Source organism: Platichthys flesus, chromosome 7 (genome assembly GCF_949316205.1).
Source record: "Platichthys flesus chromosome 7, fPlaFle2.1, whole genome shotgun sequence".
Taxonomy (NCBI): Eukaryota; Metazoa; Chordata; class Actinopteri; order Pleuronectiformes; family Pleuronectidae; genus Platichthys; species Platichthys flesus.
In genome coordinates this window covers 7,825,892-7,849,696 of record NC_084951.1, presented here as the reverse complement: position 1 = coordinate 7,849,696, position 23,805 = coordinate 7,825,892, and the positions used below count along the sequence as shown (strand labels likewise).

Sequence of the window (23,805 nt, the reverse complement as noted above, 5' to 3'; positions counted from 1 at the left end):
TCAGTTCGATTATGAGCCTGAATATATGAGTTGTGTTGTCGTCAACACACAAGCAGATGAAATTACACATGTCCTCAACTGTTCAAAATATTAACTTTGTTGTTGTTTTTATTCTTACTCTATAGTTCCATCACGTTTGCCGTCATGGTGATTGATTGTGCCGTAATTTTCATCACCTACTTCACAATGGAGTTGCTGCCATGTTGCGACGCCATGACACACACACACACACACACAAACACACACACACACAAACCAATCTGACTACAGGAATTGATTAAATCATCACTTCAGCCTTACACGTGAACAAATACTGCCCTGGACAAGTGTCGGTCTAAAACGCGAGTGGATACCTGCTGCGGTAAACTTGTAATTGGTTGTAAATGCTTTGCGAGAGGTTTTGATTAAATGTCTCATAGTCGTGGAAGACATGACGATTATTTTAAGGCTGAAGCAGGGACATCTTGTTTTTCCTCTCCCTCCCATGTGCCTGTGACTGTCAGCACAGCAGGTCACCAGCACAAACCGCACAGCGACGCGTGAGCGCACAACAGAGCCATTGTTTTAGAGCCGTGGTACGTGTTCTGTTGCTGTTTATTTAAAAGACTGTGGGATGGCACTGGCATGATAATGATTTCAAAGGCTGTTATTCTTTCTATTGTTTACGACATGCTGTAAACGGATCGTTATTTATGAAAACTAGCACGGAAAACAACTCAGGAACAAATTTAGTACAAAAGGTCACTTTGCTTCAACCCGTGAAAAGTTGGATGATATGTAGGACGACTTAATTTATCTTCATCATATTCAACAGGAAGTATATTTATCAAAAGTATTTTCCTGCTGTTAAAATATGATGAATGTGTCATCCCATATTTGTAACGTGCTCTGCACAGTGTTTTTTTTGGGCTTGGCCCCCGGGATTCTCTGCCAGCAGCTTTATAAATATACTGTATATTTGAAGCTGCTGGTTGAGAATTCATGTGTCGCAAAGTCACTGTTCAGTCACTGTTTAGAGTTGTTCCTAGTGTGTGTGTTTGTGTGTGTGTAATAGACAGAATTGTTCCCAGTGAGCTGAAGCAGCAAAAAGCTCTACAGTGAAGAAAGAGACCAAATGCGCCATGGACTAAAACCCATCTGATGGTAAAAGTTAATACAAAAGATAGAAAACCACATAACAGGGTTCATCTTGTTAAATAAAAAAAAAGTTCTGAGACACTTTCTACTAGGGGCGACTTCAGAATTGTTTAACGATGAGACACTGTTTGCCTGATGAAGCTCTGGTACCGAAACGTGGCAGTATAATAAATCACTGATTGAAAGTTGGACAGTGTGCGGGAGCTCTTATTGTAGTTTTTGATCTGCTAGTTCCTCTCCTGTTTCCCCAAATGGAAGTGCGAAACATTCTTTCGACAATAAAAGTTCTATTCAATTAGATAGATGGACTCTTTGTAAAATGTTTTATATTGATTCAAAAAAAGTATATACAAAAAATCTCTTCTTTATTAAACCTTGGCCCAATTGGTATCACTAACAGGAGTCACACTATTGTGCTGCATAATCTGTTCTACTGAATCAATGGAGGTGACAGTGGGAGTGTGAAGTGGCTCACCAAAAAACACCCCGTCTGCTATTAGAATAAGAAGAAGAGCAGTTTCTCAATCAGTAGTAGCGTGACTTGAGAGCACAGAGGAGGATCATTCTGTAAAATCACTAAAGAAGACACTCTGAGAGAAATGCATTGGCAGACAAACTGGAAGTGAACAAATGGAAAAGCTCATTTTGCAGACACAAATTCTTTATTCACAGCTCTTTTGTCATTCCTGTGTGTACACAACTGAGCGTGTGTGCTTGTGAGAGTGTGTGTGTTAGAGTGCGTGTGCGCTCAGAGAAACCTGTGCAAGTTGTTGCTTGAAATGTGTTGCCTGTCGCCTTCGGAGGTTAACACAGAATCACTCAGCGGTGCGCGCATTGTCATTGACAAAGAGCTCTGCAAAGCAGGAAGGGAAAATCAGTCACCTTAGGTGTCAAGACTCACTGCAGAATATTTGATCATTTGCATGTTTATTTGATGAGTGTCTTCGGCGGCGCGCTGACACACGGCGGCGGTGATTGGACTCACAAACAGTTGTGGGGTCTGAGTATGTTAGTCAAGTCCTGAGATCATCAGTGCTGCTTTTCCTAATCAAGTTAATTAGAGGAATTGCCGTGGGAGCTGGATTGACATTAGCCGGGGACCGCCGGTCCACTTACTGCTGCCCACAGGCTGCCGTCGTGCAGGAGTTGCATGAGAAATGTGGGTCAACAGGGTGTCAGAAGTGACTCAGGGCATTGTGGGTGTTCCGTGCCGTCGGGCTTTGAGCTACCGCGCTGGGTGTTGTTTTTTAGTTTTTTTCAATTTATACATTTTTCATTTCATCTTCTCTTTCCTCTGAGCCCTCCCTCGTGCTGCTGCTCCTGACTAGTGAGATACTGAATAATACACTATCAGCTCGGTGGTTGCATTTTTTACCTGCTTCCTTTTGCGTTTATCGCTCACTCTGGTTCACACAACCTGATGTTAGAAAACACTTGTTTGGATTAGGCAAACAATGTCTCACCTCTGATAGATGCGTGTCACGATCGGCTTTCTTCTCTCCCACACGCTTTGTCTGCGCTTGTCTTCATTGTGAAGAGCGGCACGTTCGTCGGGGTAAACGCACAAAGAGGCTTCGACTTACCTCCAACCTGTGATAAGTATTCAGCAGTAGACAGACAGAGCCCGCGGGTATGCCTCTTGCTGTATGCTAATACACTCTTTTCTCTGCACCTCCTTTTCCCTCTACTAATATGATACATAAATGTTTTTAATGCGGGGGAGGGGGAAGGGAGTCGGATCAAAGCCCTGCAGGTGAAAAAACACAGAGGGCGGAGCTTGCTGCAGATTGGCTGTGCCCCGTTGGAGTCCTTGGTTGTAATGGACTGCTGTCGCAGGTGATCCCTGCTGCCAGTTGGCCGCTGCAAGCATCACCTGGATTACACTGATTCACTGCCCTGCATAAAACAGGCAGCGATTTGGAATTGCACATGGCCCCGGGGGGGGGGGGGGGGGGGGTCCAATTAGCATATGTATGAGCTAAGCGGAGATGGGAGGACGCTCCAGCCGAAATAATCTCCCCGCATTTTTACCAACACGTTACGGAGGGTTAACAGAGTGCGCCTGCTTAGCGAGTCCCCCCCGGAGCTCGCTCTCAGCCGTCACGCCCCCCAAACAGGGGGTTGTTACGCTTTAGAAGTTACACCGTGGCATTGTGGCCACTTTATTCACTTTGTCAGATAACACCACTGAGCAGGGCAGGAGTGATACTTGAGGCAGACAGGACAGCACACATCAGAACATCAGCGGGGGGGGGGGGGGGGGGGGGGGGGGGGTTGGTCCTCTCAGTATTCGACGTGGCCCGGCCCTGGACCTCCACCGGGGCAGAGACGACACAACGCTGCCTCGCCTGAAGTAATCCCCTCTGGGCCCTGCCCTGACAATACCACACCAATTAAAATAGAAAAAGTTGCACAGCGGCCGAGAGTAGACCAACTTGGGTGACACAGAGAATGTAAAGCTCTCTCAGCCGGTGAGTTAGTACGGAATAAACCAGCAGAGCAGAATTATTAAATGGAATTTTTCATTCATATTTTAAGTCTTTATCTCCCGCTGTGTCTTATTACTTTTAGCAGACCACTCACTGCACCTGCACGGCCACCAAACCAATTCCTCGACCTTATGAGACATAACTGATGTTCCCAGTCAACGAGCGAATATTCACGCGTAAACAGCTTTAAACCCCCTGCAGCAACTTTGGTATATTCTGGACCTGCTCGACAGAAACACTGATACATGCAGGAGACAATGGATGTTAGTGCTTTGGAGCAGACCAGGGAGAGAGAGAGAGAGAGAGAGAGAGCTGGAACGGGCCCATGAAAGCCATCCCACAAGCCTTAGTTGTGACAGGCTGCCATTTCAAAGCCTCCGCCAGCATCTAAGAGAAAGTAAAAAGACAGCTTTGGTTTTCAACTGTGTCATAAGATTTTTACACTTAGAGAATTTTGTCTCCTTCTTTTTCGCCAGCACCCCCCTCTCCAGTTAATAAATCGGGCGAAAATGTTGCCCCCCAGAGGAAGGATGATAAAAAAATAAGTTTTGGAGGGGAACTCTTTCATCTTTTTTATGTGTGTGAAACAAAGAGCATGGGAGACAAAGGCGCTATCGGAGACTGCAGCTGTGTTTTTAGGAGCCTGTCCTTGGGAAGTGGGCTGGTGAACTTTTATGGAGGCCAAGGTTGTACAGTTAAGCTCAGATCACAAGCTTACAAGTGTTAGACACGCACACACACACACACACACACACACACAGGCGCACAAACGAGGTGTTGAAAGGAGATCTGGAGGAATCAATTGTTTTGGAAGCCGTACCAAATTAAGCAGCACCGTACAGCTTACGTATTTATGCGGCACCTCCAAGCTCCTCTGAAACGGCAGCTTGGCATCGCAACACAGAAATCAATAGCTGCGTTCCACCTTCTAATCTGAGACATTCCCTTTTCCAAACAGGAGAGTCTGTGTCCTTGCTCGAGATCCGGACAAATTCGTTACGTACATTGCAGCCATAACTAAGTTGGAAACACCAGGACTGTAGTGGAGAGCCTGTACAATCACCTGATTTAAGTATTTCAATATCTACATTGGTCAGTGTTTGTCTGAGCGTGTTCAGGTGACATTGATCCGTACGTTACATCCGCCCTGCATCACTTAAAGGTAAAATATTATGAAAATTCCACTTTTGTAGTGCTTCTACACGTTAATTTGGGTATCGTGGCATGTCTACCGTCCCAAAAACTCCAGAAAAAAAAAACTCCCGCGATCTGTTGTGCTTCCTCTATATCAGAAACGATACGCTAGAGTTCGTCGAATGGGATTACGGCCGAAAAATACGTAATTTGCCAACAATGCCCATGTAGGGAGTCTCCTTACATGGCCTTGGACCACACACCCCCCATCATCTCACCGGCTCTGGGGAACAGCACTCAAAACAGGTCAATCTGAGGAGGGCTGTTTTAGACAGGGTAAAAGGTGCTGTTTTAAATGATCCTTGTGGTATTTTGACCAAAATATGTTACAGACATTTCATTAAGACCCCAAGGAACCATATCAACTGTGGTAAAATGGTGAAAAAATAGTGAAACAAGCTACTCTCCTCCGTCGGTGTTATCAGCAGATAATTAACCCACAGCAACACTGCTTTGTGTTGAGTCACCACCAAACGCTTTTGAGCTAATAAATGAATCATGGGCGCTCCATGCACGGCAACTTGGCCCCCTGCGATGCCATCTAATTCCATAATGGTCACGATAATGACGGAGCCATGGGTGGTGTCGTTACAAGGGCCAGTTTCCATGACAGCACCCACCCCTCAAGAGGTGTAGCGTCGACTCCAGAGGAGGAGGACGTTTGGTTTGAGTTTGGTTGTAAATCGCACCTCTCTCAATTTCCCCCAAGCGCTTCTCAACAGAAAAGAAATATTCGTTGCCTCCGTCGGCTTTTTCCACTAATCTGCAGACACACCGCATTTGGCTGAGTGATCCGTGCCTCATGCACCAAGTCTTCCAAGTGTAAAATCATCACAGAGCCCAGCCGTCGCCTCTCACTCACTCTTGATACCAGAGTGTACGCCATCCTCTCTTAAGGCCTTCCATTTTCTCAATCTCAAGTCGAGTCCTCCAAACTGACAGACTCACAGAAGCACCCTGTCTTCGTCTACACAATGCCACGCAATTTTTTCACAGAGACATAAAGCTTTAACAAATTGATTGTGTCGGGGTGGAAGGGTGCGATCAAAGCTTTGTTCACACATGTGTTTTTTTTTTTTTTTTTTACTGGTTTCCCCTCGCTCCTGATCAAGTCAGGTTATATCAGCCCTGCCGCTGCCGAGGATCATAGGGGCAAAATCAAGTCTTGGTTTTAATGAAGTCATGCTGGCGCCAGTGGTGAGAGGGAGAGACTGAAGCCGACACCTCTCTGTGATGTTCAAATTTCATATCTGCCTCTGCGCAGGAGCTGGCCATTTTGTGAATTATTAAGCAGAGGGCTCTTTCTTCTCCTCGCCTGTTTCTCTTTTTTATTTTTTCTCTGTCTCACACGCTCTCCCCCTCATGCTCTTCCTTCTCTTGCTCCTTCATGTCAGTTCAACCAGCTTTGGCAGAAGCAGTGGTTCTCACTGAGATGCAAATGGAAGCCTTTGAAGGGGCACATTGGGAACGCCAATTAATCCAGCCGTTTACTAGCCTGAAAAAAGAAAGAAAGGCTCTGCGACCATTGTTTGTAGGCTGTTTCATTTATATTATGCCACAGGACCATGTTTTTAACTGCCGTCCTCGTGCCACTGACTCCTCAAAGAGTCAGGATATATCAGGGGAGGAAATTATAGAGGAAGCAGAGGAGTCACAGGAATAGGGCCGTACTGCATATTCCATCATTTCTCCCCTTCCTCCAAAACCCGTTCTAACCCTCAGCTCACCTATACTATTAACTTACCTCCCTGTCCCTTTGCCCTTTCCAGCCCCAGACCTTTCTCCAACCTCTACTTGATATTCCCCCAAGTTCTTAGCTAAACCTCTAACTTGTCTCTCTATCTCTTGGGTGATGGGCCTCCAGATCTCAATAAACCAAGCCCCTGCTTGGATAAGCAGTGCGAACACGGGGCGGTATGCGTGGTGAAGAACGACGAGCCGGTGTGTGAGTGCCCCGAGGCCTGCGCGCAAATTTCCGACCCAGTGTGCGGATCCAACGGCCACAGCTACGGAAGCCCCTGCGAGATGAGAGCAATGGGTTGTGCCCTTCAGAAGATCATCCAGATCCAGCACAAAGGACCCTGCGGTGAGTACCTGCCCTACTAAACACCGTACAGCTACAGAAATATAGTACGATGACCTATTCCTGCAGTCACATACATTACATTACATTACATGTCATTTAGCTGACGCTTTTGTCCAAAGCGACTTACATTTTTAGTACACTCAACATTTATGAGGGGCCATTTAGGGGTTCAGTATCTTGCCGAGGACGCTTCGGCATGCAGATGGGGAAGAGTGGGGATTGAACTGGCAACCTTCATGTTGGAGAACGCCCGCTCTACCCTCTTGGCCACACCGCCCCCACATACAGACATACAGTATCGGGTAAAGATTTTCAGTCGTTCATCTTCAGAAGTTCAGTACAAGAATAAAAAGGTTCTACTGGGCGTGCTAATGCATTACACACAAACACTAGCAAGCCCGCTTGCCCATTTACTCTTGCACAACTTCCGTAGATGGTTTCAAACATGCACCGAACTCTAGATAATCTCCCGACTTACTCCACAGGGGCTGTAGGTCAGAGCCAAAATGTCTGATGGAGCCCAGGTGAGATCACAGTTGGAGATTCACAGTGAGCGAGACTATTAACGTTTCTAACGGGCAATGGATGCAAAGGTCAATAAGAAACCAAAAGAAAACAAACATATCAGGTCATAAGGTGCCTCACACGTAGAAGACACCAACAAAGACTAGAAAGACAACGAGATTGGAGAGCTTTCCCGTGTTGTTGTGAACGTGCCTGAATTCATGTGGGATCGTCCGGACCCATCAGTGGGGAGATTCTGTCTGAAAACAATTTAACAGTGCAGTCACATAATGAATATGAAACGTGAGTCATATCTCGCAGGTAGGAAAAGATCTCAACCTGTGGAATATCATTTCGCTCAATTTAATTAGTAGTGCTACATTACCCATAAGAATTATAATACAGAGATTGGAACATCTAATATATGTGGAGTTCTTCATGTGTGAACCCCTTGGGCTTCCCAGCGAAGTATAAACAATAGATAATACTTCTTCAAGTCTGAATTTACTTATCCCTCGTCCCCCACTCTTCATCTCTCCTCTTCTTCAGCCTTTTACGCCAGGGTTTGCGTGTTTTTACCTTTTAGTAAAGGTGCACTTTTCTACCAGCGATAATGGAGCACAGAGCTTTTTTTGTCTCTAATTGGCTACATGAGTCACTTGGCTTTGTCTCGCAGTGTCGGAGTATCATCTAGTCATTATTACAACAGTGACAGCGGAGGCTCAAGTGGAAAAAATATCCTCAGACCTGCTTTTCGAGCACATAGCCATTCATTTGATTTTTAAATTTCGGTGAACCTGCTCTGAATACTGTGAATGGTTTAATACCATCTTTCAAGGCCAGGTTTCCTGTCAACTATAATTGTTGAGTGAGTATACTTTCCTCGTCTGCAATCAAGCCTTCCGCTGTTCACACCCACTGGGCAGAAGTGCAGGAGTTATCAACAAGACTATGTCAGCTACCGCATTCACTCAGTGTGACAACAGATTTTGATCTGCATATTCAAGCCCACGACAATGAGAATAAACGAGACTTGGCCTCTGAGGTGCTGTATTTGTGGATGAGGTGAGAAGTTAGCGTGTATCAATACAACTGAATTCGTCTGAGTCTGCTGGTATTAAGCCTGCAAACAGTTTGAGGCTCATGTTTATTTTAAATTGTTTCCTAAAATCAAACAGCAAATTGAGTTTCTTTTTGAAAGGAGTAGATGACAAGTGTGGTTGTTGGACAGGTCCTTGATGGACTCTTTTACCTCTCTGCCTTTCAACCTATGACATCCAGCACATGAGAATATATGCCAACAGGAAATGGAGTACGAGCGTGTTTCGAATCAATTTGGTGCGCCGCACTGCAGGTGGATGGCAGGTCTGTCGGCCCGGGGTCCTTCTGAAGTAATGAATAGTCTTTATTTTAAAAAGCGGGAGGCAAAGCGCGCTGGCGGAGTGTGGGGCCCTGTCTATATTCCAGCGCTATGGATGCTTCTTGGCTCCCAGAGGAACAGGCCTGCATCCGTGCAATGGTGCCATAAAAATGCTGAGGCATCGGCTTGCCGGGCTGGAGCCAGCCGAGGAATGATGGCCATGATGATGTGGGTTATTTCTGGGCTGTTTGCACAGCTTCAGTGGACCTTATTCAGCCCCATAACAACTGATTGACTCAACCTATTATCTCACTTAATTATCACAGGCTCTTCCCATCACTAACACACTGTACATGTTTATAGAGCAGTAAGGGAGAGAGAGGAGGATAATATATTCTACTCTCAGATGGCTTTCTAAGCATTGGAACTAAAAGTTGGCAGGAGCAATGGAAGAAAGTGCTGAATAAAGATAGAATTTCCTGTGACACCCAAATACTATACTCAGTATAGTAATACTACTAAATAATAACACTAACTGTTAATTGGCATTAATTCATGTCCAGATTTATTGCTTTAGTTTTCTCTCTGCCACATAAAATCAGTCTTTATATGTTTTCATATCTGTAGTTTTTATAGCCGTAGAAAATTATTAATATTGTTTACTGGGATCTGTTTTGTTATTTCCAACCAAATGCACTATAAAAAATATTTATGGCTCGATGACTCAAAACTATGATCTTAGGAGACGCGGGTGAGGGCAGCAGAAGGTGGGATATAATGTCACGTGTGTTAAGCCGTGTGTGTTTGTGTGTGTTTAGCCACAGTCTCTCATGGGCGCTGCTATGATTTCATTTCCTTCCCTCTGGGCCGGAAAAATAGTGGTTATCTAAATGACTCAGATGCAACCCAGTAGCGATATGAGTGACATTTTTTATTATTCCGAGATTTTTCCTTCATCCGCGCTTGAGTGGCAGATGACCTTGTGAGGTGGGCTGCTAGAGGTGCACTCGGTTAATAGACCCCCCCAGCTGGATATCAGTTGCCTCGGATAAAAGGGCCATTCTTATAGCTTTAGCCAAACAAATGAGAGCAGAGGTGCAGAGAAAAAAAGTAAAGGGAAATAACAAATCCCCCCCCCCCCACACACACGTGACAGATATGATATACACAGTTGACTAGGAAATATAGGTCACACCAGCAGCGTGAGAGTGGTCAGAGACGGCAGTAAAATGAAGGGCAGAGGGAAAAAAGGGTGGGGAAAGCAATAAATGGAGGGAGGAGAGTAGATGGAGGTAAATAGGATGAGCAGGAGCAGAGGGAGTGGGGGCAGAGTTAATGGTTTGTTGGCCAGGCAGCCATCGACAGGGGAGTTGTTATCATCCAGGCATGTTCACAAGCCTTCAAAACACCAACCAGCCTACTTCTTTCTGCTTAATCCTGAGGTAATATTCAGCCCAGACCCCCTCGGCCACAATTCAGAGTTTTCCCACTGAGGATATCAACAAAACGCTCTAGAGCTGGAGGCCCTTTGTTTTTTTTCTTACTCCTCAATGACTCAATCCTTCATACTTTCAAGGCCACTTTTCATAGCACCCTGCCCCTGTTCCTCACGCTCGCTTCCAAAACCATAAACGGTAACATCAAACACAACAACGGGAGCTGTCAGCGGGCATCACAAGTTAGCAGTATTTGTTACTGGGGGACCTTGGCTAAATTCAGCAGGTCCTCAGCTAGAGAAATAATTTTGGTTTGATAGTTAGACACAAGAGGAAAATTGGAAAGATGAGACAGGTTGTGTAAATAACTACCATCTTTGTGTTATACTCTCATACATTACTTAATTTCATGATGCAGTGACCTATTGTGTTATCACTTTTCAGATACAAGTAGTAGTACAATCATTCACTCAGTTGTGGACATTTTTCAAATATTTGTGTTTTACACACGTAAATTAGACCTTAACTCTAAATCTAAACTAATTAACCCAAACTAAGTGTTTGTATTAAAAAATCGTTTCCAAGCTTCATGTAATTCATTTCTTAATTAGCGCCCAACACTTCTATGGATGGAAAAGACAATAACAGATGAACTGAGGCGCTGGGGCACCAACAAATATCCCTTTGCAAATGTTTGCATCTCATGTACGTGATGTGTAGTGGGCCCACCGGCAGGTCCTGAATTTAAGTACAGCTTTAGACCATTAAGAAATGTAGATTCTCCCACTACCAAACTGGTTTCCCACAACAGCAGCTTACATTTAATACGCCACACTGCCAGACTCAAGGCAGGACTGTGATGAACACTTCACAGATATCATCCCATATTCACTCAGCAGTGGTCCTGTGTTGGCTCAAAGCTCGGCTCGGCTGCAGTTGAACAGAGCAAGGTGATGACCTGGGTCAAATCTCTTTTAGTTTACTCTTCCAGCTCAATTTTGGGATAAAGCAGTAGTTTTTATTAGACCTGACATGAGAAGCCTTTTCCTTTAATGTTGTGTAAGACGGCGGAGGCTCTTGCACGGGCGGACGTGTGAGGTATTTGAATGAGATGACAGAAAGTGGACATCTTAATATGAACAGTAATGGCGATAATTCCCCCCTCTTTCCCTGCCTTTGAACTGAAGCTCCCCTCCATTCCTGTCTGTTTGCGATGCATGCTTTCCGGAGGATCAGGCACCGTGGAGAGCCAGGTGCGAGGAGCAAGAGCTGATAAAGAAGCGAGGCTCCTATCAGGACGCAGTGCCTGATAAAGGACAACACTCGCTATCGCCACTTCCTGATTTATAGCTGCCGCAACCACAGAGGACCCCCCCCCCCCCATTTTAAAGACCCTTAAATTTTTATATGTATTTATTCTGTCACAGAAAACCCCTTGTTGACAATGTGTATATGTCTGGCTTCATGCACAGAGGCATTGTCAGGTTAAAAGAAGAAAGGGACTTCAAGAACTGTTGCCACTTATTTGCTGAAATTCAAATTCCCTCCATTGTAACTAATAAATCAAATGACCACAAATAATTGGCTCAAACAAAAAAAACAAGTTGATTTAGAGGAAACATTGATCCTGTACACTCCACTCGACTTGTTCTTCTTTAGGTCTGACGTCATAGGACGGTCTCATTGGGCTTATATACAGTCTACAGCTTGTACATGCAGAGTACAGCTTGTACATGCAGAGTACTATGTTCTAAGTGTCATATACAACCATAACCAGTACACAGTCAAGGCTGTTAATCCAGGAAGGGAGCCGGTGCCAGCACTAGATGGAGAGATGAATGAAATGAGAGAGTCTAAAAGAGTAATAAACAGATTAATAATGTGGAAGGTTCCAGCGGCCAGCCTCGCCTCTCTCAATTAGTGCTCGATCAGCAGCGGTTATTAGCCTGGCCCTAATTGAATGCGATAGTGAGCTGCGCTAATGCAGTCTTCGAGGAGTAATTGGTGTCAGAGGGAGAGGTGTGTCTACTGCAGGCCGGGTCGCTCTTTTTGCGAGGCCTCAGGTCAGCTTTCTCCTTCATCTCCTGCCCTCGTGTGACCTCAGCCTGCACCGTGAACACCGGCTGAGCCCGCTACGCAATTACCTGCAGGCAGTTCCTTAAAACGCTCCAAGTGAATCCCCCAAAAATCTCTTCAAGGGGTTTCGCTATCTCAAGGCAGTGTATTTGGAGAGCAAATGTAGAAATCATCTGCCCGATACACCAGGAGCGCTGTGGTTCGTAGAATAGATATGAAAAACCTTTCAAAGTGGTAAATAACCGGAAAGTGAAACTTTTCTCACTCATGTCTGTCCACTTTCCTGGTACCTGGTGCTCAGAAGCATCCCTGAAAGATAACCCTGGCAGGGTTTCTTCCATACCACCCCAAAGGAACGTCAGAAGCCAGGTGATGAGGAGTACCTGGCAGCACCTGCCTCACTAGATACAGCAATCGGTATTCAGGCCAGAAAGTTCAATGCTTGTCTCATCAGACCAGACAATCTTTTTCCTTTATGCGTTCAGGGTCCTTTAAGTGTCATTTGGCAAACTACAGCCAGCCTGTCGTGTGGCTTTCTCTCAGGAGTAGTTTCAGTTCTGACCACTCTCCCATAAAGTGCTGATTGATGGAGTGCTGCAATGACGCTTGTCCTTCTGGCAGACTCTTCTTTTTTTTTTGCAGAGAACCTCTGAAGCTCTGTATGTTCAGTTATTCAGTTTCAGCTGTCTAAAAAAAGTTAGTTTTGGGTGGTTTCTCCTGTGATGGAGCCCACCCTGCTCCTGGGAACGTCCCCGTGCTTTAGCATTTTTCTTTTTATCCTCTTCCTCAGATCCGTTCCTCTCTAGAACTCTGTCTGTGGGGAATTTATTTTAGAATTTCATGGCTTGGTTTTTAGCTCCCACATGCATGTGAACTGTGGAACACTTTTAACAGACAGGTTTGTGCCTTTCTAAAGGATTTCAAATCAATTGTATCTGCTCTCCAGTGAAGTTTTACACCAATTCTACACTCTGTATGGAAACTTTGCATCCCTACACTTCTTGTGTTTGTGCTGCTGCGGTGCATTAAACCCCATGAGCCAGCTGCCAAGAGCAACAACAAAGAAAACACAACAGCTAAGTGTAACTATTTATATGTTCTATGACCAATAGTCTATATTATGACTACCATGGTGACCATAGTGATGTAGTTTGATGTGAAGATTCACAGAGCAAAGCTGACCAAAGAATGGCCAAAGCTAATTCCTTTGCAACTTAATATCCATTTCAGTTTGAATTTGAAATCCGCTTCAATGCATTTTCAGATTAATGACACAAAATATATTTGATCCAAGTTGCTGTTCTGCCTCAAAAGAAGAAATATAATAAGTGACCTCACATTTTCCAAAATAATGGTATATATATTAAAGCCAACTTGCCACCAGAGTCGTAATAACACCTGGAACACGCTCACATAAAGACACAGCCACTGAGCCTTCTCCTTCTTCCTTTTCACCACCCTAGATGAGTCTTGTGCCAACTGCTCTTTCGGGGCAATCTGTGATGCCCAGAGCGGACAGTGTGTGTGCACGTCGGAGTGTGTGGACTCCCACCAGCCTGTGTGTGGCAGCGACGGCACCACCTACAACAGCGAGTGTGAGCTGAATGTTTTGGCCTGCAAAGAACAGATGGACCTCAGGGTGATCAGCCAAGGAGAGTGCCGTAAGTAATGCACATGGTTATATGGTATGTGTCCCATAGTTAGATGGTATCTTCTTTTTTTAGTATCAACATCAGATAAAAAATACTTGAGTTAATCACGCTGCGCCAAATTGCAGACACAAATTGGAGTCAATGGCCCAAATGTTCCTTTTTATCAAGATAATCTCCTTAGAAGTCAGACAAAATGTCAAAGAACGCTTCTCACATTGTTAAAGAAAGTAAAATGATTGAGCAATATATTATTAGCAAACAAACAAAATCAATCAACAAACAAAAGATCAGGGGTGTAAACATAACCTCCTTAATGGATGTAATAAAGGATTTTAAGCATGAATCCTAAGTTTAGACAAAGATGTACTCCATTCTTTTTATTCAGGCTCTGAATACAATTTTGATATAAAAAAATAAGGTGACTTATAAAGCTGCAGGCTTGCAGGTCATATTATTACCAAAAACTCAAATGGGAAATTACTGAGGAATGTGTGTGTAAGAAAGAAGTGGCCTGATCTCATTTGAATATCTATTCCAGAGATGAATTTTTAGTTCTGGTGAGAATAAAATCCATTAGCTCCATGAATATTTATTTTTCCCTTCCTGCTCTGAACCGTCCCTCTGCTGTGTGTGTGTGTGTGATACAGAAACATGTGGCAGCACAGTTTGTGCCTGGGGTGCCCGGTGTGTCCAGAATAAGTGCAAGTGCCCAGAGTGCTTCGGCGAGGCCTTATCGCCAGTGTGCGGCAGCGACGGCAACACCTACAACAACAAGTGTGAACTGGGAGTTTATACCTGCATGCAGAAGAGGAGGATTGATGTGGCTAAAACCGGCAGCTGCGATGAAGGTAGGAAATGGACTTTGAAATGGAGTAATTATGTTAACCAGTCGGCCATTGCGCTGGCGTAATTATCTTTATCAACTGACCTGTGATACAGTATTCAGTCATCTGTGGATTTTTCATAATGGTTGCATATGCCGCCAGCAGGATGCCAACAGGCTAACACAGCAAAAGATGAGGCGAGAGTCACTGTGTGGCCATAAAAAGAAGAAAAAGCCTGTTACTGGAACAGAAATGACTTCTGGCTGATTAAGTTCAGGTCAACTGTATATTTTAGAGATGATAATCTTCATGCTTTGCCTGTCTTGTTTGTTTGTGTATCAGTGCATCTCATACTCCATTTCCTCAGCTGCCGTAAATAGAGGCAAGAAAGCGGCCAGGTTCTTTATTTACCTCAAGAGCACATAAAGCCAAGCTCATAACAAGCCTCCCTGTTTTCTCTGCTGCTTCCTCTTCTCTCGGGCTGCTGTTTCTTGTTAATGCAATTCAATACTTCCTCCATTTTTATTTGCTTTTTTTTCTCCTTTTCAAATCAAATTTCAAACCCTTCTTGTATGGTTTCATTAAAAGGTTTTAAATGGTCACATTTTTAATGAACTATCGAACGTACAAAGCACAAAGCTCCCCTTTTCGTTGCAGGCTTTTAGTGTGAAATATTACCAACACAGTACTTAGGAAGGTATATTGGAGAGTGAGAATAATATCTTCCTACCATTTCCAAAATATAATAGGTGTATAATTAGTTTTTTTATTACATTTTTTATTTTTATTTCACCAAATCAGACACAGATATTCAATCAATAATTTCAACAATAATCACTCTCTGTTTTGCAGTATGACTTCAAAGTAAGAGCACAATGTTCCTTTTCCAGCTGTAATGCTTATTGTCAAGCTGAACCACAGAGCTTTTATTTAGAAAAGATGGGAACCTCCGAAATAGCCAACATGTAATATTTGCAAAAATAAAGGAAGTTCAGTAAATCATTCAAACATCAATATAAACCACACACTTGAACAGTGATAAAGCAAATTCAGTTTAATTTAATGAAAGACATTGACTATAAAATCTTCATAGCAGATAAACCAGGTAGGATGAACCCAAAGTTTCCTAACTTCACTCTGAACCATCGACTGTTCTGAAAAATGTCTGCACACAACGTCCAGCTCACAAACAGTAACAAGTGACAGCGTATTGAAGAACTGTTTGAGGAGGACTAACCAATCACAAGGAGGACCATTCTCAACAGGCAGGTTTAGAAATAGCTCTATGTTCTGTTAAAACAACAGGGAGTGTGTCCCTGCAGACATTTCTCATGAGTCCTGATAAGCCAAGTCATTTCACTTGGCTTTTATTAGGGGCTGCCACAGCTATTGAATACCAGCTCATGTTTGAGAAATTGACGTTATGTATTTCATCAAGCCCCTCTATCCAATTATGCTTTACGTGTGTGACCGATGGCCCTTAATGTGAGCGTCCCCTGATTTCTACGCCCGTTGCTCCGCCGCTCCCCCACCTACCCCCGCCCCCCCCCCGCAAACTCTGTACATGAGCTCTAATTCGCTGTGCAAATCACATCTCGATCAGCGCTGACAGAGCGAGGCAGCACATCACAGTCCCTCGCCCGGGCCCCGTCTCGGGGACGACTCTGGCGGGAGCGCATCGCGGCCCACCTCTGGTTGTCATGCAGACGGCAGCGGTGCCGTTCCCCCTGTGGCTGCTGGGTCCTCTCCGAGAAACGCAGTCATCCTCTGACAAGGTGTGAAGGGGAGCAGATTATACCTGCCAGCGGGAGGGATGGCTGGAGAGAAGAAAAGGGTGTAGATGGAGAACACGGCAGAAAGAGATGAGAGGAACCAACTTCCTTTTTGATTGCTAGCCGGGGGGGCTTCTTTCTTTTCATTTTTTCTCTCCGCCATTGTCTGTCCTACTGGCCCGGGGCCTGTGAGCCGAATGGTGCCGCCAAAGCTCCTTGTGGTCGATTTAGCACTGTTTCATTGACGGAGACAAGTGACCTTTTTTGTATTTGGAGCATGAGGAAATGTGAAACTGTTCCCCCGCAATGCAGACTCACTGTCACTACACACACAGACACCCACACACTCTGTCCTCATTGTCTTGTGTTGTGTGGTATCAGGCAGAGACACTGTATTCCACCCACCCAGAGGCTTGGCTTTGCTTGGGGTGCCTGATGGCTTAGTTTTTCCTGTTTTCTTCCTCTCTCACATGTCACTGAACGTCCTCCTTTTCTTCCATCACTTTCTCAAACCACCTGGCTTACACAATAGATTATTTGTCTTCTTCTTCTTTTCGCTCCATGCCTCCCTACCCCTTGTGTCTCTCTCCGTTTTGCACTCCTCTCCCTCGAAATTGTGCCTCTCGACAAAAGGGGCACCGATGCTTTCACAGATGGGGGTGGAGATGGAATCTTCTGAAATCGATAAGTTTTCCCCTAGGGGCGTCCGCTAGTCATGTTTCGTTCTTTTTATTTTCTGCCGGCTCTGTCCTCAGTCCTTTTAAATTCTAAAGCACACCCTCCATAGGAAGTCTGGTGTGATTGTTAAACGATCAAAATCAAGTTGCGGTTTTTCCCCTCAAAACGGCTGTGTTTGTATGTGGGATACTCCTCGGCTACATACCATGAAGAGGATTTGTTGTTGTAGTACCAAAGACTGTATTTTCTGGCTCTGTTGTAGACAGCAGCAAAGCTCTACATCAGCCGTGTGAACAACCCGCCCCCCCCCTCACACACACACTCCTCCATACTTCATATCTAAGATAAGCCAGAGGAGGGAGTGAACATGTGATTAATTCTCTTACGTAGAGCCGACTTAAAAACCATCCTCATTAGTCTTGCTGGGGGGGAGGGGGGGGGGGGGGGACACAGAGCATAAATGTGGAAGTTGTTTTCTCCTGCCTTTTATTTAGCAGTAATGAAAAATGACAGTGTGCCCACTGTTGGGCCATACAGGGAAATTTATCACCTGTTTAATTTCACACTCGGGTAGGCCTGGCCTCAGCTCCTTTCCTCGACACTGACAAAGTGGCAACTGAGAGCAGTGTATCACCTACAGGAGGTTTCCAGACCTTTTTTTAATTGAATAGACATTTAATAAACAAGATTATGAGCGCGGGATCACACAGTGATACACGGCCCCCACCCCGCTCCTCAAATCAAACTGATCAGATAAACACAGCCCCCAACCCTAATGGAGTAAAAACAAGAGAAGTAAAGTGTGAGCCCGGGAGGGGCGGGGGGGAGAGCTCCTCGGCGTGAGATCAGCGGATTTTACCTCCGTGCTCCATCCATCACATGCCCTGTAACCTTCTGCTAAGGGAGCAAGCTTCTTTCCCTCCCTGTGCCTCCTTCAAGCAGCCGGCACACGGGTGGTGACGCTCCATCCCTCTCTATCCTATGGGAACTTTTATTTGGATAAACTCCCTGTCACATCCGGGCAGAGTCGCTCGTGTGAGTGACTGATAGACGGAGGGAAAACAGAGGAGGGTGGCGCCACACCGCATCCCCGGGCGAAAGCCGCTGTCATTTTCGATCCTTGGCGTGATTTCAAATGATAAAACCCGAGTTGACATTCACACAGGTCGTGAGAAGAGAGGCTCCATGAGAATACCGGTCACTTCTGGAGTCACTGATGTTGACACAGCTAATCTGGTTCACCTCATGCCATCCCTCCACTATTTACCCTCTCTCTCTCTTCTTGTGTCTCGGACACACACACTGCTGGACAGCTTTGACAAAAGCCCCTTCTCCATCACTTCCTCTATTATTTGCGCCGTCAAATCCTTGTGATGTTTTTTTCTCTCCTCCGTCTTTCACGGACATTATTCTCATGCTATTCATTTCCTTTCTCCCTGCCGCCGCTGAATCCTGTCTTCTTAATGGAGCTCCCTCGGCTAAATAGACTCCTGGCTCCTGACATGATTGAGTAAAAAGGAAAGGATGGGCAGAGCAGAGAGAATAGCTGATACAGCCATCATAGCTGGGGATGTATTAATTGAAAGGTTCCTAGGCAGCACGGGTGGTGGGCACATGAAAGAGCAGCAGCTAATTAGGACCCCTCTTTGCCCTTCGCTTTTATTTATTCTGTTCTAATGTCTTACCTCTTTTATTTATTTATCTTGTCTCTGTAAGGGGGCCTGAGCGGAATATGAATTGGCTGCTCCTGCATTTCCCCTTGTGTTGCTGTCTTGCTGAGCTGGCGTACAGTACACAGGCACAGGCGGCCCACCGAGGGTCTCAGCTCTTATTTCTCTGCTCTGGAGTCAGCGGACGTCTCCCTTTCAAGTCGCAGCGTACGCCAGTCGACCTGCGATACCGTCAGTGGCAGTTGGAAGCCATTAAGCAAGACCCATTAGACCCATCACAAAATGTTATGTTTAATTCGGACTGCGGGCTCGCAATCGATGAGCTGCAGGAGCAAAATACAAGCTCAAGGAAGAGGGTCGGAGGTTCTGCCGCTTCAAAATGAAGAAAGAGCGAATCTTTAACGAGCTCTGATGGTTTCAGGAGATGTGGCCTGACCACAAAGCCCCAGCTTCATTATTGAATAAAACTAATGTTATTATAACTAATGTGATGTAATTCTGTAAAGCAGCACACACAGAGCTCACCAGTCCCGCCCCGCTGTATCGACCCCTCAGAGCTGTCACAGCCCATTCCCGGTGACCCATGTCAAAGACCAGACCAGAGCTTCATGGGCCCCAGCCCCTCCCCCGCACTGTGACCCGCTCCATAATCTGCTTTAGAAGATGGGCTATGCTAAGTGGCACTTCCATCACTGCGACATTGATTTCACCATTAGCAGTGGCGCGTCAATACAGAGTGGAATGAGCCCTAAAAGTAGACAGACAGAGGAAGATACACCTTGATTACCTTTTGAGCCTTTCAGCTGAACCGGGGGCTTTTAGCTGGTCTGCGTTCTTTCCATTTTTGAATAACAAATTTGTTTCAGATTCACTTTTTCTGCCAGCCCCTCAACGTTCCTCTCGCTCTCACTCTCCGTCTGATATGCTCTCCATCTTTCTTGCTGACTGCTTTCGTTCCCTGCCTTCACACACGCTCACCATAATCTCCCCCAGGAGTTTCACTGTAGGTGAAATTTGCAACTTCAAAAGCCGGATCCTCCCCCTTTTCTTTGCCTGCGCTCGGCAACAGCCCCCGATTTGTTTTTCATAAATGAAACATCAAGCAGATCTGCTGGAAAAGTATTTCTTTCTCCCGTCTCGAATCTATTTTCCTTATCTTTTTCTAAAGTTTGAACAGCAGGTCAACAATGACGGCAGTTTTGTGAAGGCACAAATCCTGCATAGTGATTAGTGATTTTTGCTTGCTGCCTCTTTCACCAGGAACACGATGTCGGCTCGAGCAGCGCACAAGAGGAGTTCTCTTTTTAAAAAAAAAAAAGAAAGGCCTTTTAGTGCTGCCCTTAAATATTTGCTGGGCCAACTTTCTTGAAACTTTCAGGAGATAATTAGATTTGACTTTGCAATTAGCTGCAGTCTCATATCAGGGAGCAGGCACCCATAAAGGAGGCCACCAGTTCTCCCTGCACACTTGGAGGCCAGAGTTAATAATCCCCTCCCCTTTTCGGCTGTGATTAAATTGAAATGAAAAGGATGCCTCGCTGGTGGTGCAGAGATGTTCTTAATTTATTTAGTCAGTCTCTTGCCCTCACTACGGTGGGTCATTATCTTGTTTTACCAACAGTGCCTCTGGTTCTCTCTTTGCAACCAGCGTGAGGGAAATGTAAATGATCTTCAGTTTGTGATGTTCCCGGTGTATAAATTAAGCTGTAACATGAAGAGAAAAGCAACGAGCACACTTCATCTGATGTGCTGATAAAAGGGGCATCTCCCCCGTGTGCTTGTGTATGTTTTATTAATGTGATTTTGTGTGTTTATGGTGTCTGAAGCAGACTGCGGCTCGGGAGGGTCAGGCTCAGGAGTGGAGAGCTGCGAGCAGGACCGCTGCCGCATGTTTGGAGGCTCGTGGGATGAGGATGCAGAGGAGGACCGATGCGTGTGTGACTTCACCTGCCAGAGTGTGCCTCACAACCCGGTACGGCTGCCTTCAGCACCACTCCACAAACACTCACATGCTTTAGTCCCTAAACACACTTCAAATGATGCAATTAGAGTCCATATTATGTCTGAGAGTAACAAAGTGCGACACACAAAGATGAGACACATAGTTTTATGACTGCGTCTCCAGAGTTAATTAAGGATAAATTCAATTTAGATTAGTAGTTATTGAAAATAACTTTTACAAGATTTATAAAATTTTATTAAATGTAGCCCTGAAAATGACTCACTGACTCAATTACCACTGAAACCATCTTTGAAGCATGATGGAAACCCTGGAGCCAAAAGATCACCAACATATTCAAGTGACACATAAGGGGAAAAAAACGGTGCTCAAACATTGCGAAAAAATTGACATTCCAGTTAATGGTACTTCTGAACAACTTATCCTGAAACTAGAAGGGCCCTTGGTAGAGTAGATATACCTCCACTGAGGCACAGCAGCCCCCCTAATGCCCCACATTTAAATTCAGTGGATCCTTGTTTCTTTTATTTGGTTTTGCACCAAATTGCACACACTCAGATATCAAATATTACAAATATCTGTTCGGATTGGTTTTCAATTGGAGAAACAAAATCCTGGATCCGCTGATCCTGTTCCACACCACAGTGGTAGTTGTTGTGCATTATCCAACTTTGTTTGTTTTTTTGCAGGTTTGTGGCTCAAATGGCAAAAACTACAGCAACGAGTGCGAGCTGAAGAAGGCCAGATGTGAGAATCAAGAGCACTTGTTGATTCAGAATCAGGGGCCGTGTGCAGGTTGGTGCATCACACCACTCACAGCTAGTGACATGGAAAAGAAGCAAACCTCACCAAGACTCATTGTCATTGACATCACATTTCTCCACTCATTTCATCCACTGATGGGGTAGAAATAGTGTGTAGACGGATTATGATTGTGACAGCACTGCTGTTGTGTGACCACTGTAGCCTGAAGCAAATCAACCAAGAGAAGGTTGTGGTTAAAGAGCCGCTCCTCTGAGGCCGGCCAGTTAAGAATCTCTCTCACTGGCTCGTGTGTACAGATACAAATAATGATGCCTTTTTCCTTGCCAGATATTCTGACAATTCACACCATTCAACTTGTGCTCACAAGCTTGTTTCCTAACCCTCAGGATACCACTTTACCCCACTTACTTAAAAAAAGAGAGAAAAAAGACTGAATGTAAATGAGTGCCATCTATCATGCAGAGTAGTTGTCAGATCTGTGGTTAAGTAGCGAAGGTTCATTCTTCCTCGCGAGCTTTTGCCTCAGATGGTAGCTCAGGTCGAAGAGCAGAGCAAAATGCACTTAAGGGATTTTGTGTGATCATCGCAGCCTGTTTGATTCCCTGTGGCTCTAAAAGAGAGGAGGATGGAGAGAGTTGAAGAGGGAGTGAGAATGAGAGAGCTGCCTGTGTTTTCACACACATCCCTACAGATCCTTCTCCTTCCTAAGCTGGCCTCCTTGGGCACTGACTGTCACGCTTCTCTACCATCCGTGGATAATCAATCCTTCTTTTGGAGAGCCCTCTATGGTTACAAGACCTCTGGGCTCTCCTCTCCTATTGGCTGATGGAAAAGAAAGACTCAGATCTTTGGGAATTTCACTGCCCTCCACATTAACTATGGAGGGAGAAAACTTTGCTTGACCTCAACTCCGATAGCAAAGAATGTAAACACGCTACCTGTCAGTAGCGGAGCACCAAAGAAACCTTTTTATTTAAGAACTATTGCAGGTTCGTCGTCAACAGTGTCATCTGCTGCGCACACATTTGTAAAGTTTGCCTCTTACAGCACTTCAGACCATCCTTTATAAATACCTGCGAACTCAAATCTGGGTCAGGGATTTCTGTGAAATCCAAAGAAATACAGAACTCATTGGTTTAGTAGACAAGCAGACGTGCAGATGCTCCCTCCGAGGAATAAAAAAGTCTGACCACAGGCAGAGAAAGCACAGACCTGGAAAAGGCGAGGGCAATATTGTACATCACAATGAGCTGCATTGTGCCGGACAATGGCTACTGGAGAGGAAAAACCCTTGAGGGGTGGAAGAACATATGAAATTAAAATTTCTCCTTGTTCTAATAGGCTCAGGACAGATAGCTAAATGGAGCGCAGGAAAGTGGCAAGTTTAATGAACTGTATCCAAAGACGGTCTCTGGAGTGGGAAAAGCTCGGGGGAGAAAAAAAAAAGAGTGGGCCGAGTCGTCAGCATTAGGCTGAGGCTCATATCCACACCAGTAACATCCTGATTTATGGCCCTGGTATCTCCAGCCTCCAAACTCCAATGCTCCAAGAGATCGGGAGGGGAATCGAAAGAGACAGAGGGAAAAGAGACAGGGGAAAGATTCCGGCTTTTCGGCTTTGTGTTTCCACCACTTCCCTTCTTTCCCTCCAAAGCCTTGAGAGAACGAGCACAATGATATTGTTTTGCCTCGGCCATTAAACAGACGCCCTTATCCTCCCACTGTATGTTCTGTTATTCTCTTCCAATTTCAGAAGAAGTGGCAGGTTCCGGGAACACATTTGTTTTTATTTTGTTGAATGTAGTTTTGTATCCGGAGCTGTCACACTGGTGTGAAGGCTGGCACATCCTTAGACAAAGAGGCTCTCCACATACTGTGCACAGGCAGAGAAAACTGCTTGGCACAGTCCTTCACATTATGCGACATTTATTTATTTAAAAAATAGAAAATAAAAAAATCTGGAAGGTTGTGGGGCAGCGGCACAATTCCATAATATTAGACAAGAACAAATGAGAAATAGAACATGCCTCCTAGTGGGTGGCGAATGTCCTCTCCGGCACACTCACCAGCGACGCCATTGTTTGTTTTCACTGGAGGAAGTAGAATCATTTCTTCCTGATTTTGAGCCATTGTGGGGGAAAGTAGAAAACAGAATCGTTATCTTGAAGCCGACTGCAAGCTTCTCCACCACCTCTGCCCCCCC

General features: G+C 45.0%; 1 protein-coding gene across 4 annotated transcripts in view; it reads left to right on the top strand.

Moving 5' to 3' along the window:
• The window catches only part of agrn (agrin), a 242,876-nt gene that overhangs the window by 163,537 nt on the left and 55,534 nt on the right, over nt 1-23,805 (top strand). For 2 of the 4 annotated variants that reach the window (XM_062391981.1, XM_062391983.1), the window contains 5 exons: nt 6,685-6,906; nt 13,746-13,943; nt 14,582-14,782; nt 20,708-20,850; nt 21,528-21,633. In XM_062391981.1, the coding sequence (XP_062247965.1) occupies nt 6,685-6,906; nt 13,746-13,943; nt 14,582-14,782; nt 20,708-20,850; nt 21,528-21,633 (870 nt within the window). Of the gene's footprint in view, nt 1-6,684; nt 6,907-13,745; nt 13,944-14,581; nt 14,783-20,704; nt 20,851-21,527; nt 21,634-23,805 lie in introns of all 4 variants that reach the window. The other 2 variants (XM_062391980.1, XM_062391982.1) reach the window with 1 other exon arrangement.